The following is a 22,045-nucleotide window of genomic DNA, read 5'->3' as shown; positions in this document are numbered from 1 at the left end:
CCAATAATATAATTGTAACTTAAAAATATTGTGACAACCATTTGTACGATTTGTACAGATAATAATTAATAATAATAATTATAATATGGAACAAACCACCCACTGAAACATTACTTCCTTAGCAATGCCAATGCCGTCTTTTGTAAGAAACGAAGGGTATTACAATTCCCTCCAATTCGCTATACAACAACCATAATGATAAGAAACGGTAAAACTACAAGGGTAACAATTACAATGGTTAACAATAGAACAAAGGTATTATGTTGTAGGATCAGGAACAAAAACAAAGACATGTCCAGAAGTACCAATAAACATGTCCAGAAACTTGATTAGGTCAACTAAAAACCAATAACTAGAATTATTTTTATAAATTACAATCAATAATTAAATGTTTAATTAATTACGTATACAAATGATTACCCACCTTTCCCTGAATAAACCGGGCAGAGGGATGTATATATTTTGTATTTTTATGTCATGCGCTGAGTGGTTTTTTCGATGACTTGCTCTCAATTCATAATTTCAGTCATTTTAATTTTTTGTTTCTATTTCTAATTTTAATAAAACTTTTCGTTTTGTCAACCTATTAAAAATAACATTCTTTTCTTGATTTTGTAATAATCCTTTTAAAATTTCTTTTGTTGTATATTTACATGTATATAGGCCTTTATTTGGTATATTCTAATTTTTTCTTCATTTTTCCTTCATGTGAACAAGAAGTTAAGTCATAATTTATCACATTTTCATGTTATCTCAGTCTTTATTTCTCTTCTGTTGTGTATCTTACATTTGTTAAATTTCATTATTTTTAATAAATGTTATAATATTTGGAATTTATATATTTATTCCTAAAAGAAAGATTACATTAGCTTAAGCTAATATAATATATTATTTAAATGTTTAGGTGTTATTATTTTATGTATGTTCAATTGTAAATGTTATCAATATTTTTATTGCATATGTAATTTTGTTAGTTACAACTTTTTTTGGTCATCTTTATTAATGTTGTAATCACCCTTTTCTAAAATACTTATCTCTTTGATATATTTTTTATTCTTTAGTAAAAAGATTTATTGTTTTATTCTTTTGTGAGAAGGTATATTCATTTTTTTTTGTATATTTTTATTAAGTATATTAATTGTTTTTGAATTTTTTATCAGATTGTTATTGGGTGATCAAAATGTTGCTAATCAAGAAGTTATAATTAAAATATAGCAAAACACATTGCTTATATTGTATTAAATAATATATATATAAAATTCAAATTTATTTGTTATTATTATTATTATTATTATTATTATAAGTAATACTTAACTGCTGATTTTTTGGCAATATTATGCGACTGATATTCAGATAGGTAGTGACAATTTTATTTAAGTGCTTTTATAGGTATATATGATAATCCAGATTTTTAATATTTAATATAACATCTACTTGAAGCCATACATTGGCTTTTAGTAAACAATGTTAACAATTAGTGGAGAATGTACTATCTCTTTGTTATTAATATTAATTATTGTACTATTTAATCATTTAACAAAATTGTAATTGCTTTCTTTTATATCTACTTTGCTTAGTTTTTTCTATTGCGTAAAGGAAGTTTTGGTAAATTAAATATCTGATGGTTTTCTTGATAACAGTTTATTAAAGGAAACCAAAGCTCATAAGTAATATGGAAGGTAATGTACATGTAACGACTGAATTAAATGTTATTTGACAAAAGTAATATTCAAAATGTTTTTCATTAACAGAATTAATTATTACATTTAAATTTTACTGTAATTTTTTTAAATTAATGAAAAAAGTTGTAAACAGATCACTGTCACTGGATAAGACAATAAATTACATTCCTTATATTTTGATGATTTTCATTTCCTGAAATATCTAGTAGCATTCTGGAAATTGAAAGGTGTGAAATAAAATATGAAACTGTAATGGCCGAAGCCACACTTAATAAACAGATTTCTGTAAATCATGAAAGTTAAACAATTCTGGATACAATTCTTTGATATTTTATTAGGATTTATTGGTGGTTAATGACTATAGCAGGTAACATAATTTAAAAAATGCCTTTTTTGCATGAATCATTTTCCAAAAAAATGACTTGACTTGAAGACATTTTACTAAAAATATGGTTCTAGATATTTTGTTTTGTAACTTGATTGTAAATTACTAAATTAGAAACAAATTTATAAAAAAAAATTGTAATATAATTTTATTGTTTTGTTTTTTTTTGCTGTTTTCTTTTACATATTATCCATTTTTATAATGAATATTATTATTTCTGTTATTTTTATATATAATTTTATTTCTTTGAAGGAAATTTGAAACATAACACAATCCAAGTAGCTGCTATTTCTGCAATATTTGTAAATCTTTCATTTCTTAAAATAATTATTCATAAATATTAATACTGCAGTCTATATAAAATTTTATTTTATTTATTTCCATTTTTACCTTTTCATTGTTATTAATACTATTATTATATTATGAATTGAGGCAAATCATAGAGTTAATATATTTATTAGTTGTTTGTTTGAACTCAGTGTGAGAGTATCTCCCTGTCATTTATATTTATATTCGACACATGTTGATATTGTTTGATATACCTGAATGTTATTTTATATATTACTCATATTAACTATCTGTAGAGATGCATGAGTTTATTCAATCAAATGTATATGACATGTATGATATGTCATGGAAGAACTGAGCACATACGTGTACATTTATAATTTTTTCTAATTTTATTTTATTGTGCATTATGACTCTTTATTTGTTCAGTATAGGATAATATTATTGTTAGATATATTTCTATATTCTGAACAGAAAGGTCACTTTGGTATATGATCGATCTGTTATATGATTTTATAGTATATAAAAAAATTTTGTAGATAATTATTATATTGTTGTTAATCTTCATTTTTCTTCATCCGGTTTACAGATACGTATTGTGTCGTTTTTAGAGCTGTTGTCAAACTAATTTTATTTAATCTCACACTGTTGAGTTCAATTACGAGACAGATATTCGAGTCGTTATGGAGTTTGATCTCTTGTCTTTCTATTATTTGTTTATTTGACAATTATGATAAATAACCTGCTATTATGAACTGCATTTGGTGCTATTTTATTTGAAACCTTTTTTTTTTTTAAATTGTAATTAATGTAGTACTGTTAATTAATTCTGTTCACAAGATTGATTCAAGTTATTTATCATCCGTACTACTTTGTATTATGATTATTATTATTACTATTACTATTAATACTATAATTATTGTTTAATTATACTTATTACAAAATAACTTAAGAATAGAATAAACAACATCACAGCAATAATAAATTGAAGTGATTGATTTTTTAAATTTATTTATTGTTTTTACAGTAACTAAGTTGATTATTTCTATATGTATATGTATAATTATATATTTAAAATTTAATTTAAAAAACAAAACATAGGATTTGAATCAATCTTGGTTCAGAATTTTAAGATTTGAGTCATGAAATGTTGTAAATGCTAACAACACCGGCGGATTAATAAAGTAATGATGGATTCTTTACAAAGCGGAAAACATTTACGTAAACATGTTATTATATTTGAAGAAACTAAGATTATGATGATGACAATATGACAGAGATCTGTAAACTGTTTTCACTGCTGTTAGTATTATTATTTTTTTTTTGTAGTATAGTTATTATTTGTATTTTGTTGGGCTGTACAAAATTGGGGTAGTTTTGTTTGTTTATTTACGGACAACTAGCTATTTTGTCAGGGGGGGATCTCAGTGTGAACTTCCCTTCGTGGTTGTATATTATGCATCAGCATATCGCTGGTACAAAAACTTTTACCACATCACTTACTTATTTTTATTTTTTAGCTCCGGCGATAAAGATGTTCTTTGTGGAGCTGAATATTATGTTTTCGCCGTTGATGTTGATGGAGGAGGGGTCCCAATATTCTGTCCACTGTCTAGCGTCTAGCACTTTCAATTGGAACCAAAGCACACACACACACTTCAATATTATTAATAATAATAATTAATAATAATAATCTATAATATATAATATATATATCATATTATTAAATTATTTTTATCTTATAATATATAAACACATATGCATCATTATATTTAAATATTAAATTCAATAATTTTTTAAATATTATCTCCTAAATTTAACTGTACAAAATGTTCACAATTTGACACTAATTTTTATTTTTTTTTTATTTTTGTTATTAAATAAGAATGTTTATTATTATTACGATGTGTGAAAATATCATCAAATCTTTCTCATTATTATTCATCTTAATTATGAAGCTTCTACATTTAAATTTTTTTTACAAAAAAGTTATCAGATAATTATATTTAAATATAATAATAACAATTATGAAATTATTATTATTATAGCCTAACATGAAATGCAGGTATCAAAATGTTTATACGTCATTTAACGTTAATTAATATTAATAGTGTAAAATGTATTATATGTAATTTAAAAAAAAATTAATTTTTATCACAACTGTTCAAAGAAGAAATATGATGATTTTTTTTTTTTAAATAAACAATTTACTTGTTTTATTTATATGAGATAACTGATGTATTCATATCATTTTCTGTATTTTCTCCCTTACATTGAGACAAGTTATATTTTGTGTGTATATATTAATTTTTTTTAAACAGGTTATAAAAATTGGAAATGTACTGTACGACTGGTTTTAAATAACACACATAGTAATCATCAGATAAATTTTTTTTCTTTTGTTATTATAACAAATTTGCATTTTTGACTAGTTATAACTCACCACACCATTAAAAAAATTATACATGAACATAATAATAACATAAACTAAATCATTAATTAAATTAATAATAATTGTAAGTGATAATAAAATAAAATTAAAAATAATGTGGTTACATAAATAATTCTAATAAAAATAATTAACTATAAACAATTATTAAAATAAAATAATATAATATTCTATGTTTAATCATAATCATAATAATAATGATAAATAAAATATTAAATAATATTTGCATTATGTGAGATCACGTGAATAAATATAATATTTAAAATAAAAAAAAATAAAAAAAATAAAAAAAAAAAATAAAAAAAAGTGGTGCAATAAATGTGAATTAAGGTGAAACAAAGTATATTTGTAATATATACCACAATATAATAACAATTTATAAATTTAATTAAACTATTAATAATTTAAAAAAAATAATATACTGTACAGAAAATTTATATAAATACACTTTTTTTTAATGACATTTCACATACTTAACATTTAAATCTTAAACAGTATTTATTTGTTTTGATTGCTACATCATTTTTTCCACTTATCTCATGCCATAAAATTAATCTAACCTAACTTAAAATCAATGAATTCAAGCTATTTAGCGATACCAATTCTTTTTTTTTTTTAAAGCAAATGCATATTTTAATAATGAAAACACTAAATATGTATTTAATGTAATGGTTTTTTTTTAATATTATTTTATTAGAATTCAAATTTTTGCAATAATAATGTGTATAAATAAATATGAAGAAAGGACAACGTTAAATAATTATAAAAAAGGCACATGTAATGATGTCTTGAGAAGACGAGAATTATTTTTAATTGTATTGGAAGATATTGAATGGAAAAAGAGATAGGAAGAAAAAATGAATAGTTTGTGTTAAAGAAAGGTTAGCAGGTTATGAGTTAAAATGTTTTAAAAGAAAGGAGTTTATAGTTAAATTTAGCAATCACTGTTGTTTTGCTTACTACTGAAACATATGATGAAAGAAATATATGTCTACTGTATATGAAAGGAAATTAAATTAATCTTTAATTAATAAAAAAAATTAACCACTTATCTATTGTTTTTCTCTATAAATGAACAGAAACATACGTTATTTTTTAAAAAGGTTCTTAGAAAATAATGTAAATAATCACTTTCTAAGATCTAGTATTTTGTCTTTCATGTTAAATGTAGTTAATTATGAAGCATTTTTTTTTAGAATCCTTGTACTAGATTAGCTTAAAATTTAGTATATAAGTTGAGTTTGTTTAATTACATAGTTCTTTAAAATACTATTTCTAACCGATTAGATGATGTTGAAACATCATATTTACTGTATTACTTTTTGAAAAGAATTTCAAAATTTATTCTTCCTTATTCCAAAATTAAATTTTTACTTTAAATCCAACTTAAAATTGTTTATTAAACATTGTAAAGGATGATTCTTTGCTGGTGTTTGTTTTAATGTAGCAGAATAATGGAAAAACTACTGTCATCGTATTGTGTCCAGTTGTTATTTTAAGAGTTAGGTGTATTTAAACTGTTTTAAATATATACACAGTATTATACTTATAATATAATAGTGTTATATGTATTTTACATGTAAAACTAATCAGATGTTTTGTTCAATACCTTTTCATAGGTTGTTGTTATTTTGTCAATGTGTCTGAATAAATAAATAATATCAAATTGAAGTAAGCACTAAAATACTTAATTTTAGTACTAATTATGCTTACTTCAATTTGAAAATTTTAATTTAATGAAATTACAGTTTTCAGTTTAGTAACAACAATATATGGAGAAGTATTTATAATTAACGCGATATAAATTAAATTTATATGTATTAATATAAATTTATAATTAATTAATTAATGGATAAGTATTTTTAAATAATCTGAATAATTTATTCTGCGAGAAAGGTTTTTAGGTTTTCAAAATTAATGAAAGATTTGGGCTTTCTTAGGTTCTAGGAAGGGAATTTTTTAAAAAGGGGTCTTAGTGATTATTTGACCGTATTTATTACTGGCAATTACAATAATTATGATGATGACAGTAATCTGCATATGTGTAGGGCAGAGATATTTTAAATATGAAAGAACCATAGAAGAAATATTACTTGTAAACATATAAATATAAAGTGATTGAAAAGACACGCAACTTAATACGCATAATTTAAGGCTATCTGGGTTTGATGATTTTTTTTTTCACTGTCTATTGCAAGAAAATAATTGTTAAGTATTTAAAATCACAATATTTTTTAATAAAATGATTTGAGATTGAAATATAATAATAAAATAATATAGTATCAGAAAGATGGAAAAACAGTCGGGAAATGTTTTTTAGTAAACATGAAAAATCAGGAACAATGCACAAGTAATAGTAAAACTGTGTAGTTTTGAAAGAGATGAAGGTTAGTGGAAAGAAAAGTGAATCAATAATAATTACATCAGGTTTATGCGTGCTGCTATATTGAGAATTTTATTGTATTCCTATTTTATTGTATATATTGTATTTGTTGTAATTGTTACAGTATTTGCATTTATACTAAGGTAGTAAATTTTTTTGAATTGGTGGATGAATTGTAAATCTTGATCACTTTTTATATCTTATTTTATGAAATTTCTCCCATTTCTTAAACAGCTTGTATTATTTTAAATTAGGAATTTGATTTTCATTAATCATCTAGAGTTGAAATCATACAAGCATGATTATATTGCAGAATTGTTATATGCAATAAAATATAATATTATTAAATATTTTTTTATGATTATTATTTACATATATATTCAAGCTTTATGTTTAACATCTAGACCAATCTCAATAGGAGAATTTTTAGTACCGAGATACGTCTAAGGATTAAACAAAAAGTTGACATGTATAACTGATGATGCCTATATATGCAAACTTGAATTAATTAAATTATGGTTTATTTTAATTTATTGTAAAGTAATGATTAAATTATTACTTAATTTTTTTTAAATATTGAATCTTTATTATAAACTAATTTCATCTGCTTTTAACATTGCATTTAAGCTTTTTATTAATTTAATAAAAAATTTATTGAGTTTTATTATTAAAATTATCGTTTTGATATTAAAGAAAAGATTTTAATTGTGCTTCAGAGAACATTTAAAAATCACCTGATAAACTTAAAACTCAAGTACCTGAGTATTAGTCAACAGAATGTAAATTTAATATGATTTATTTACAACTTGAAAATAATGAAAAATCATAAAATATTTAATCATCATTTATAAGTAATTTTTAAAGAAAATAAAAAATAAACTCTTTGTATAATATTCAAATATCTATTATTGAGGCTTTATTTTATAATGTTATGAAAAAATTAACTTTTTAATAGTAGAAATTTTTGTTATTTTTCATGTCATTATAATTTTTACATTCCTTTTTTACTGATTTTCAGCTATCTTCGATTGAAGATATAGAAATACCAAAGAAATCTATAAAAAAAGAAGTCAATTCACAAATAATCTTGTGTTTCTGTTACCGTATTCTCTTCAAGAACATGGAACATGAAATCAATATTCATAAATAGTAAAGTTTTCTGCTAAAAGTAATTATTTTTAATGAAACGAAGAGATAATTTTAGTAATAAAAGAATTCAGTTCAAGAAATGGAAAAAATCTTGGATTTTAACATAAATAATAAAATTATCAGTTATTGAGCCTGATACCAGCCATGTAAAAATAAATGTTACGTAGTGTAAACATTTTTATTTTTATTTTGATAATCTTAGAATTAAATTTTGCATTTATATTTTAAAGAGATTTTAAAATGTGAAATGATGTTTTTTGATATCTTAAAATATTAGTAATTTTTCTAGTAATCAAATCTTTACCGTATATTTTAATTTAATATAACAGGATGCTGTTTAAGTTTGATGGAAAACTATGATGTAGCATTTTTATATTTGAAAAATATAAAAAAAAAAAATTATTCTGATGTGAACTATATTACATATTATTTATCATATTTTTTTGGTAAAGAAAAAAAAATACAGTCTTTACTCATTTTTTTTTGGACTAGTGTACACATCTAGGAGCATAATCACATTATATTATTTTTGAAAATTAATAATAATTGTAATAATTAAAGTTGTATTTTTGTTTTAAAAAATATTAATAGTGTTTAATTGTTAATACTTTTATTCTATTATTACCGATATAAATTTTGTTGTGATAAAAACAATTCTTTTGATTTAATAAAAAAATTAAAAAAACATTCATACATAAATCTGTGATTATACTCCTAAGAAAACACTGTGTATAATAATAATAATAAAATATTATCTAAAAAAACTAAACAATCAAAAATATATTTTTTTCCTAAAAATTAAAACAATTAATATAATAGTAATTCTTTTCACTTTTTTTGTACCATATCATGGTAACAAGTGAATTAAAATAAAATAATTCTGAACACTATTCAATATAAAAATTATAATAATATAATGATTCTTAAATTAATATACAATAATAAATTTTTGGTATGATAATTATAATTTATTTTATATTATTTAATACTAAGAAATAAAATTTGTACAAAAGGTAAGGAGTAAAAAACATGGCGGAGAGATTTTATTTAATTATCTGGGTACTGTACAATTTCTAAACTTCCAAAAAATAACTTTTAATAATTTATTTAAAATTTCTTTTAGTAATAAATATTTTTCAAATTTAAAATAGCCAACATGAAAAATTTAAGCCGAATAAATTAGTATATAATTTTTTTATTATGTAATAACTCGTGATAAATAATTTTTTTAATAAGAAAATTTTATTTATAAATTTTTACAACCTTAAGATATTGTCTATTTGATAGACGACTATAGTTAAAAATTTACAATATTATCAAATCTCAATGCCGTTTTTATCTCTCGCCGCTAATCGATTAATAAAACAATTAACTTATATTTATATTATAGTATTAATAATAATAATCATGTGTTTATATATACAAACAGGTTTTCATAGTTAGGAGTAGTAATAGTTATAATATTAGTAATAATAGGATTAGTTTTAGTTGACACGATGCACATTATATATGAACTCAACCACTGTACATGAGTGAATGCATAGTACTTTTAATGGACCCATGCAACTCGACTCTAGTCGTCCATGAGCTTAAAAAAAAGTAATAATTATATTAGTAATAATAATAATAGTGATAATTATAAATTTTATAATTATAACGAGCGTACGCTACAGTTCACACTCGATCGTACGATCGTACGTCACACAAAACAGTTTACAGATTTTTATTTTTGGTTTTTCAGTATAAAACTGATTTTTCATTTAAAACAGGAACATAGTTCATCGTCTTGTACGGAAGAATTTTTTCTTTTAAGATGATAACAGGGCGGGGGGTTTATCGGTAGTAAAATGAAAGTGGTACAGAATCCGCTCTAAGGTTTGTCGAGTCTTCTTATTCTAGTTGTTCTAAGAAGTTTGGGGATTTAAAATATTCTGGAACAGGATCATCCAGCCTTGATATTATTTTGTATATCGATTTCTTCCACGATTGCTCTGTATCTTTTCCGGTTTGTATAGCCTTGAAGAATTCTCTTAATGTCTGTTCGACTACGTACCTAAAGTTTGATGGAACCTGTAACAAATTTATACATTATTATTACTTAGATTCGCCTTTCTTTTCAATTATTTATGTTTGAATCGTATTGGATTATTTCAATTCGTGTTCTGTTAAAAAGGTTTTAAATTGATTATCTATTTATTCTGTTTACTTAAGTCATAAACTAAAATACAAATAAATAAATCCCAAGAACACAGCTAACCGTGTGAAGGGTAACCGCATATTAAATGTAAATGGAAATGGATATATTAAATTTAACTGTTATAATTTTATTCTTTATTCTTTGGATACTACACCTTGAGATGTTTCAGATCTAAGTAAGCAGAATTTTGTATTTCAATTTCTAATTTCAGTTGTCCCTTTTCTTTTTATTATTATAAAGTTTTTATTATTATTATATAAGTTATAATATCTTTAAACTTCTGATAGGTCTATTTGATTTTAAATATAATAAAACACCGAAGGCAATGATTTAAGTATGTGACAATATACAATTAAATAAATTATGTCATAATATATATTTGTGGTAATATCAAGCCTATATCTTATCCATAACTTGTGCAACAGTGAATGAAAATTTTGCTGTATGTACCAACACAGCATGTGTATTATTGAAAAATCAAACTAACATCATTTATAATTTATATAAATTATTTAAATGAATAATATTATTTTAAGTCATATAACACACACACACACACACACACACACACACACACACACACATATATGTATATATGTAAATGCAAAATATATAAAGTGCATTTGCATGGAAGTTACTATCCTGTTAATAGACTTATGAATCGATGAAACTTTTTATGATATAGATTTGCATTATCTTTTTAAAATTTAGATAAAATCTTCATGAATTTAAACATGTTTACTCATATTTATATGCACTTTTATTTAAATTTAACATAAAAACAGAACAAAATTAGCATGGTAATCTGCTTTCTTTTAGTATTAGAAAAGTAAGGTTGTTTTAAGATTTTTTTCAATTTCTTGACTAGGAATTTCTCTTTTTGGTAATATTTAAGTATAGAGCAGCTTACTTGTAAAATTCACACACTAGGTATAATCTACAACTTTAGTAACAGGCCTATATAAGTATCAGTAGATTTTAGTTTTTAATTTAATTGAATAATTTAAATTAAAAGTTTAATTTAAAAATTTGTGTACTAATTCTGTTCAGAAAATAACCGAACTTTATTTTTTTAATCTTTATTATTGATTTTACAAATTATTGGTCCTTGTCCCCTTCAAATTATTCTCCTACCTTATTCACACACTTTTCCCAGCGGTGTTTCCACTTCGCGAAGCAGTCCTGGATAGCTTTAATTGAAATGGCCTTTAAGGTCCGTGACGAATTTGTTAATGTCATCAATAGTCTCAGAACGGCGTCCTTTCATCACTGATAATAATTTTGACAATAAGAGAAAAAAAACGCAAGGAACCAGGTCTGGCGAGTAGGGAGGCTGAGAGAAGGCAGTCATTTGATTTTTTGTCACAGAACTGACGAATTGACATAGTTGAGTGTGCGGGCGCTGTCGTGGTGAAAGAACCATGAAATGTCCGCTTCAACTTTGGTCTCTTTCTGCGGATTTTTTCAGGTAACCGTTGTAAAACGCCTTGATAGTACCCACGGCTCCCTGTTTCACTTCGAGGCAAGAATTCAAAATGCACAGTTCCATTAAAATCGAAAAAACAGAGAGCATCACTTTGACATCGGATCGAGGCTGACGTGCTTTCTTGGGACGTGGAGATCCTTTGCCGATCCATTGTGATGATTGAACTTTTGTCTCGATTTTGTAGCCGTAAACACGGCTTTCGTCTCTCGTTATGATCCTTCCATGAATGTTTCATCGTCATCGGTTTGTTGTTCTTTTTTCTTTTCGGTCATCAAACTAAAAAAAAACTTTGCTGCAATTTTTCAGTCAAAATGTCACAGCATGATCCAGTCGAGATGCTAACCGCTTCTGCGAGTTCTCTGACAGTCAATAGGCGATTTACACCCCATCAGATCGTTGATTTTCTTAACGCGAGTATTATCAATTGAAGTCGAAGGCCTTCCTGGTCGAAGGTCATCTTCAATCGACAGACGACCACTTTTAAATCGTGAAAACCATTCGTAACATTGCGTACGACCCGGAGCATGATCTTTGTAAGCGTGTTTTAAAAAGTTGAAACGTTTCTGTCAAGGTTTTCTCCAGTTTCAGGGAAAGGTTTTGTTGTATCGCTGCTCCCGAAAATCGCAGATTACAAAAATTGCATTAACACTTAAGCAGATTGCAGTCAAATAACAATAACACGAAAATTAAACGAAATATCAGCAATCCAAGAACAGAGGAGGTTATCCGAACATAACGCTGCCAACCGTACGTCACTAAATATCTCCGCTGGCGCGTCATTAAAAATGTTGGGTTACTTTATGAACAGACCTCGTAATTTATTGAGAAATTTCACATTATCTCTTATTAATTTATTTAGTACATAGAGATGTCTACAGGTATGTCTGGAAAGAACTTTATTGATAAACATTACCACTAAAAGAAAATCATACTAGAACAGTCTGCAGTGATAACCATTACACGGTACAGCTGGTTAGATAATGTGATCTTTTTATATGTATATATATAAATACGTACATAATGTCAGTTGACATAATCTAATAACTTATTATTTTCATCATATGTATTTCTAGAAATGTGATTTTTTTATTAAAATTTTTTCTAATAAAGATATAAAAATATTTAAAGTGTGCAGCAATAGTTCTGTTAAGGTTAATGAAGAGAACTGAAAGTGGAGAGAACAAGAAATAAGATGGTTTATATATATGTATGTATGTATTTATGTATGTGCTGGTAGTAATAGTGTTATGTATGCTAGTGTGTATGTATATGTAAGAGAAAGAGGGCAATCTGAAGGAGAAATCATGAGAGTAGAATGTTTGCGTTGCACTGGGATTGCTATAGAGCTTGTCTGGATCAAAGCGGAATATTATGGCAAGCTTGAATTAAATATTCTAACTCGGTTCTACAGAAAGGAATAACATACATTAATTATCTCATTTCTGTGTACTGTATTTGTAACATATCCAATACAGATATACCTAGATGTAATGCTTTTCTTTATCATCATTTTTATATACTCGACCACATGATGAATGTATATATATATATATATATTAATTATGAGGTCATATATATATATATATATATATATATGCATGTGTGTATGAGATATATGTACTTTTGAATGAGCTAAGTTTGTTATTATTATAGCTGTACAGTTAAGCTTAGTTATGTCCGTAAAATAATAATTTTATGTTTTTTTCTGATGATTTATTATATTATTTACAGAAAAAATTGTTACATCCATTATGCTATCCATTTTGTAACTGTTAATGCGAGTAAGGGTTTACGTATATGTAAATGTTTACACAAGTGTGTACATACATACACAATATACATATATTTTGTGTTTTCTGTGACGGAATATGTGTAGGACTTTAAAAAAATACATTATATGAGAAATTACTCGCACTTTAGATTAACCGTGATTTTTTTGTTTAATTATTAAAAATTAGCTGAAAAAAATTCAAAAAATACATATATACATGAAATCCGCTAAAGCAGTAAACTTTTTTATCCTTCACACATGTAATTCCAAATAAAAATTGTACATTTTCAGAGGTATAAGTAATGAGAAAAAAGACATTTGAAAATTTTGTCATTACATGAATGACGACCAACAAAAATCAGTATGAAAAAGATTTATCTTTGTTTATTTGACAACACTGTATTTTAAGATTCGTAACAAACCAATTAACATTTTTTAATTTAAAAATGTTAATTCTGCCGGTTTTCTTTATCGTTCTGCAAGCCGAGTTGTAAAGTTTGATTAATTCGTGCTTATCTGAAAATACTGTTACCTCCAAAAAAATTGATTTATAATAGAATGTATGTGTATTAAATAGGCCACACTAAATTACAGAATCTACTTAAGTGTTTTGTAGTTTATTTTATATTAATATGAGTCTTATATGATTAATAGCATTTTGTTAATATTAGAATAATTATTAAGAATCGGGTATTGTACTAAATTACTAGACTAAGGCGCACCTGAGGTCCGCATACCTCTATGTGGTTGTTTCTGTTATAATGTAAATTGAGAACTCTGTAGATCTCACAGTCTGCACTGACATGTAGATCATCAGCATTTTTAACTCCTTCACTAACTGCCTGTCTGGCATATTTTTCCATTTGAATATAGTAGAACTCCCTGTAAAAATAAAACCGTAAATAATTAACAGATAAAACAAACATAATCTACACTGATTGTACAAAAGTTTTAATAAATATCACTAAAAAAGCACAACAGTTTATCAAAAGTTGTAACTTTTTTTTATATTTCTCGTTTTATTAAACATTTTATCCAAGTCTTTCAGCCATATGTGGTACTTATTAATACACTAAGAATAAAAAATATAATTACGTTCGTAGAAGGCACACAAATGTTTTGCTCAGTGTGCTTAGTGGCAGAGGTATATCGGGTAAAACGTTTTTGATGAAGTTTTTTTTTATTTCTTTTACCTTACTTTAATTGCTGAAATCATAAACTTGTTAATGAATTAATCGGTAGATTATGTTTTGCTGAAATGATATTTTTGTTGTAATTTTAGCATTTAATTACTAAAATATGTTCTATTGTCATTTCATTTTTATTATTATAATGCTCCTTCTAATTCTTTAACTGGGTAGCTAAATAAAGATGTATTTGTTTGAATAGAATTTCTGTAAAGGGAATGAGAAAGTCTTTTTTTTTTTATAAGGAATAATAATAAATGGAATGGTGTAGATATAGATAATCCGGAGTTCATTGTAAAAATACTTACATCAGACTTGGTTATTTCAAAAGAAAGTACTTATTTTTTTTTTTTTAAATATGGAAGGAAGTAATAAATAAAGATTTGCTAAGCTGAACTTCACCTGTAAAACAGCTCGCATTATATATATTTACGGAGTAAGTTAAAACAAGTAAGCCAAGGCGTTAGAACAAATGCCTTGAATACTGTAAAAAATTTTCAGTTTATAAATCTTTTCACGATCTGTATAGCTTGTACTTCCTGTAATACTTTTCTCTGCAATAAGCGGAAAGTCGAGCAACAAAGACCGTAGGCAGCAGGCACCCGATGTATATGACGTCGCTGAGCCATTAGAGCGCGCGCGGCCTGTCTTTATGATTTCGAGAGATGAAGAGTTTATTCATAAACCGGTAGAGAATCGAGATACTGTATGTAATTCCGCTAGGTATATTTCATATTCAGAATAGTCGACGACGTTGAAGGAAACGTCGTCTCTCTTTTTGTGATGGAAGAACGCGCTCCCTATATTGTCTTGACGGCTTTACATCATTTTGTTTAATCAGAAGGTGTGAACTTTATTCATTAAATGTAATTATCTTTGTCAATAATCATCAGGTGTCATACGGTGTTAATAGGCTGTTTAACATTTTAAACTCTCAAACGGTTTCTCCCTGCAATTAGTATTCTGGTTAGAACTCAAAATAAAGAAATAAAAGAAAAACCAGGAGCATATAAATACTATCTCTTTTTTTCATAATCATCACCACTTCTCTCATCTTCTTTCAATTTAAAAAAAAAAAAATCGGTTTAATATTTATGAATTAACGCAATAAAGCTACTAACCTTAACTGATCTAACACCGTTTTTGAATTAGTTACTTAATGCTCTTGAGAAAAATTACTGAAGCTTAATGTCAGTTTCTTTCATAATTTAAAATAATAAAAACGTAAATTACAGCGTTATATTTTTCTTTTTTTTATGCAATTTAATTTTTTTATTTTTATTTTCACAGTTACGTCGTATAAGTACATGTATAATGAATAAAGAAGACGTTTAATAATTAAGTTTCGTATTTATTCATAAGTTTTAATTAAATTATTATTATTAGTATTACTTACATATTTTTATAAAGAAATAAAATGTTTTAAAATTAAGGTGAAGTCTGTATCTTTTTCATTTTATTAGTCTACCATAATTTATAATTTGATACAACATTTAGTCTATGAATGTATATATTTATAAGAAAATATTATTATATTTTTTTAAAGAAAAAAAAGAAATTAACTTCTTTTAATCGCTTTGTTTATTTTTTTAAGTATAAAATTAATATTTTTCATTTCCTTTTCATTTCATTTTTTTATACATGGAAGGAAAATATAAAAAAAAAACTTTATACTTTATTTAAATTTTATTAGAATAATTTATTTTTATTGTTGGAATATTAATTTTTAGTTATTAAGTTCACGGGTAAATTTCAATTAAAAAATATATTATTATTTTGGATTAAAATAATTTTCATTCTAATTTTTTTATCGGGTTAAATTTTCATTTACTGTTAAACCGATTGATTTGGATGCCTATTTTTTACCGATATACTTTTCTCGTAGAGACTCAATAAAGGAAACTATCACGGATTCACGGATTTTATCTAAATATAATTCACTAAGCTAAATGTATAAGACATTACTTTTCACATACGGCATAAACACAATTTTTTTAAACTTGAATGTAGGATTTCTAAAAAAACAGTTTTTATGATTTTAATAATTTATAATTAGTTTATTTTTATTTATATTGCAAATTATATTTTCATGAATTTTAGAACTTTAAAGCAATTTTCATAAAATTTCTGAAATATAATCGCAGTTATTGCGGTTTAAATCTGGAATTTAGTGATAATTTCTATAACGTCATTTAAAGAAAAAATCAGTCGCTATATATACATTTTTTTTTAGTTTGTTTCGTTTATTATTGTTTATAATTGAAAATTAGCTGATTTACGATGACAAGTTTAGCCTTAAACCAACCCGGTGGGTCTTGGTTTTAAGTTAGATTTATTATTATTTAGGCGTTTTATAATTTCGTTTTTTTTAGTACTTCTAACTGAATGAGAAAAAAATGTATGTAAAAAATTCAAAGACGAGAAATTTGTCTCCTGGATAGTTGCATTATCCTATTTTCAAACTAATTTTCTGGAATTTTTTCATAGCAAATATCTTGAGTATTAGAGTTAATAAACAATGATATTTTGGTTTTAAAAATATTTAATAATAATGACAGAAAAATCCTATAGAAATGTAATCTTTCATTTAAAAAAAAACATGCTATAAATTATAATAAAATGTTTTTCAACGAGACTACTAGAAAAATTTACTTATCAAAACCAGTCCATTTGTTGAAAAGTAAGGATTCAATATATACATACCTAGGGGTTAAACTGAGAACTATCCAAAATGATTAAAGTTTTACTAGTCTTACTGTTGTGCGATAGTAAATTTTTACATACAATATATATTTAGCATTCGGAACAATTCATTTGACTATTCTTATTAGTTTAATTTTTTGTATCCAAAGCTTATTTGGTAGTCCTGTTAATTGTAAGTGGTAGTACCAAAATGTGATTAATATTTATTACCAGTATCTAATATTTTTAATGCGGGTACAGATTAATGAGATTTCAGATTAATGTTCAGATCATGTAAAGTCAGAATAAAACGATCGTATTAGATATTTTTTATGTTTTAAAACAAATTATTTATTATTTGAATACAAGGCGAATCAAACTTTCAATGTATTAGCTATTTTTTTTATTAGCATTATTTTTTTTAATATTTAGATGGCTTTGTTTTTTAAATTATTTTAGATTGGAGCCTATTTCAGTAAGAATGGAGTGGATAATTGATCTAAACATTTTATTTTTATTAGAATGATAAGTATTTTTCTTTTATAAATAAATTCTAAAGTAAATGTATAAATACTGTTTATTAAGTGTGTTAATCAATATGGATTTATTATTATTATTATTATTATATTTGTTTTAGATGAGTAATTAAAATTTGATTTGTAGAACATTATTATTGTTATTATTATTATTAACTGAACTTAATTTAAATGAAGAAAAAATATCACAATAGCTTGCTTATAAAATAAAAATTTCCGGCAGTACCATTCATTATTATGTTTTTTAATTTCTGTTTTATAATTGCATAAAAATTATTTCCGATTCAAATAACCAATATTGGAAATTATTAGAACAATATGATAATAGTAATAATAATAAAAAAATTGAATAAAGACGTGCGTTAAAGTTATTGCCGTGAGTGAAGCGTGAATTTTCAAAGTCGATGTAAAAAAAGTGCTGAAGGAGCTACTATTCGAAAAAAATATATAGATGGTAATAGGGGCAACCTATTTCAGGAACTTTATAGAAGTGTATCGAAGCAAATGAAACCAGGCTTGTCGTGTGAGGTTGTGACACCTGATCTGAGAAACGGATGGAGAGGGTTGTTTACCTCTTACAGTACTGTATATATGCATATTTCTGAAATAGAAAATGCAATTTCAAAGATGTTTTAACGCAGGAATGGTCGGGAAAGAGCTGCTGCTTTAATTGGCACTCTGCTGTATTTATATGAAAGAGAAAAGGTGGAGTTAACTCGAGTGCTGCTCTTTCTCTCTCTCTCTTTTTTCCCCTAACTTTTTCGTGCCTCTCTCTTCCTCTTTCATACTTGTATATTTTTTATCTCGCTTTAACTCTTAATTTTCCTCTCACAACAGTAGTTATTGTTTTAAACGTAGAAGTAATGCGCGCTACGTAAGACGTTTTGTCATGCCAAAAACTGGCACCTTTGTTTACCGCATTGTTAAGTTATTTATTTACATTTTGTTATAATAAAGTCGTAAATAATTTCTCCGCACCGATTTAATTATATTACTTATTTACACTATCGACTTTGTTGCTTATTTTATAAGTATATAAATAAAATTAATGTAACTTCTAATTAATTTAAAAGTGCTTACAATATCGTTAAATTCATTAAGTTCAATTATTAAGTTTAATTTTTTTTTTAATTTTTTTCCGGTAAGATAAATGAACATAAGAAAGAGATTTTTATTTTTAATTTCCAGGCACCCTGGAAATTAAAAAAGTTTCCAAGTTCCATAGGAAAAATAATCATTTTTATGAAGGCCATGGTATATCAGAAAAGATACAAAACGTAGCAAAAAAAGATATAAAAGCATAACCGTTGTGTTTAACACAGTTATGCTTCTAAATGCTTCCTGATGGCCTTCATAACAAAAATAAATATTTTTACTATGAATGGAATCATATGGGGTGTTATTCGGCAGTGGAGGACACGCGTCGAAATTTATTTTCAAAATACTGATAAAAAAAAAATTAATTTTTTATATATGGAAACATATGGGACAATCTGTAGAACCGTTGTTTTTTTCATAAATATAAGAAATTTATTAAAATTTACTCCAATCATTTTAAATTTGAATTATTAAGCGATAAAAATACATTCACTAAATATGGAATATTGTTGTTCAGTATTATTTAACATATCGATCAGAAACCGAATTGAAAATTTATAAACAAATTACAAAATTATTTATTTACGAGGCCTACCTTTTTTATTTTAAATTTTTCATATGAATTATAGAAATAAATTTTATTATTTTTTTTGTAACTTTTATACACGTAATTATTATTTTTTTAAAATTGTTTAAATTTCTAATTTTTTTTTAACCCATTTATCGACTTCACAGATATCGTGATTTTTAGAACGAATCTATGCGAGGCTCTAAAAAGGAGATAAAAAGATGTCTAAAAGATAATTTTAGACAATTTAACACAAATTATATTTTCTTGTTAGAATGCTATTTTTTAATATATATAAAATTATTTATTTTCTGTTCCTAATGTATACGTTGCAATCTGTTCAACATGTGAACAATAAGCAAACCCCCCCCCCCCGGGCCTATGAGATGAGAAAGATATGTATGACACGTAAGTGAGATATAGTCTTGTACAAAATTAAGCCGACCGTTCCTGAGATTTGTGGTTAATTTAACCACAAAGTAGATCTATATCCACCATCTAGTATTCAAATCAATATTAAAGTAACTTATACGAGTATTTACTAGGATTTGAATTCAGAATCTTCGACTTCCAAAATCAGATTCTTAAACAGTCGATTTGCCATGACGATATTTCATAAATAAATAAATATTGTTTTTTCTCAAATCGGCTTCGTTCGGACGATATCAATTTAATCTACGGTTTACGATCTAAAATATATTAAAACTATTAGACTTTATTATCACGTTCTGTTGAAGTAGATATAATTTTCTGAATAATGGGAATGGAAATTCTTTCGAGTAATAGATAAAAAAATGCACATAAATATACCGATAATGACATAAAACAATTACAAATTACACCGTGAGATGTATATTAGAATTTTGATCTATCCTGTATATTCTGCTATCTTGGAGGGATTTCGATTGTCTATTTTGTCCTCCAATAACACACACCCAATGCCGTACCTTAGTTTTATATTGTTTTACATTATAGATCTATTTAAAATATGAAAGTATTATGACTAGAGAGTCATTTCTTATGCAAATCATAAATACCTATCTATATATGCAATACAAAGCTGAATTAAGCGGAATACTATGTAAAGAGAATAGAAGAGAAGTGGGAAGTATATATTTTAGTTGCAAAAGAAAATCGAATTTTTTTCCATTATTATAATAATTAAAGAAACTGATTTAAAACAATTAATAATTTATTTTAGTTGAAAACTTATATTTTTTTAAGTACGGTAGAAGAATTTAATTCTTAGATTAATAAGTCACCAACTCAAATTTTCTAAGTCTCCTGAAATTATTGACATTTAAATTAATTTTTAAAAAACCTTCTTTCTTTGAAGTTTTATTATAATTTGTTTTACGTTGTTATTAAATAAATAACATTATATCATTTTGTTGCAATAGGTTGAAGTACAGTGAATCCGCTTCTCTTACCTCGCATCACAGATACGGAAATTATGCCAGGGAACGCCAAATTCTGTAAGAAATATTTTTATTTTATTATATATAATGTGTTGACTTGTGTTTAATTCATTTACATTATAAGCGTATGCTTTATTTATTCGAATTTAGCGTATAAAATCTCGTAATGGATTAAATATATCACGTTTCTGTGTAGTTTTATGTGAATACATTTAATGATTATTTTATTAAATAAAAATTTAAAGATTAAACTACATTATACAGATCCCATTAATATGAAATTTTACCCACAAAAAAACAAATTTATAATGTCTTCTTAAAAACAATAATAATCGGATTTTGAGTTACGATAGAAAAAATCTGATGTGGACACCACACGAATTTCTTATACGCCCATTAAATTAATATACAGATTTTTTTAAAATGAAAAGTACATAAAATTTTATTTCATTGATAACTTCTGATATATTTTTTTTATTGTTATTGAGTTACTATTTATTGTAAAGATTGTTTTACAATCATATATTAATAAAGCAATGTATTTAAATTAAAAAAAGGGAGATGAAGTCGGATTGAACCGATGTGCCTTCCACTTGTAAGATCCAAATATTTCATTAATTAAAATTTTATTTGGCTATAACTCTGGAATCTGGAACCAATGAAAATAAGTACCATTTGTGATATATCGTCGAAAAGCTCTCGATGAGGGCTTATTACTGCAGTTAAGGAAAAGTCCAAAATTTGGAATTTGGGCTTTTTTGGACAC

At 25.1% G+C, this 22,045-nt stretch overlaps 1 protein-coding gene across 1 annotated transcript in view; it reads right to left on the bottom strand.

Moving 5' to 3' along the window:
• Positions 1–9,566: 9,566 nt before the first annotated feature.
• Positions 9,567–22,045, bottom strand: part of pros (homeobox protein prospero) — a 222,251-nt gene continuing 209,772 nt past the window's right edge. The window contains exons 6-7 of the mRNA XM_075366895.1: positions 14,528–14,672; positions 9,567–10,406 (exon numbers count right to left, since the gene is read on the bottom strand). Of these exons, the coding sequence (XP_075223010.1) occupies positions 10,227–10,406; positions 14,528–14,672 (325 nt within the window). The 3' untranslated portion in view covers positions 9,567–10,226. The remainder of the gene's footprint in view (positions 10,407–14,527; positions 14,673–22,045) is intronic.

Source organism: Lycorma delicatula, chromosome 5 (assembly GCF_047948215.1).
Source record: "Lycorma delicatula isolate Av1 chromosome 5, ASM4794821v1, whole genome shotgun sequence".
Lineage (NCBI taxonomy): Eukaryota > Metazoa > Arthropoda > Insecta > Hemiptera > Fulgoridae > Lycorma > Lycorma delicatula.
This window is presented reverse-complemented; position numbering and strand designations above follow the sequence as displayed.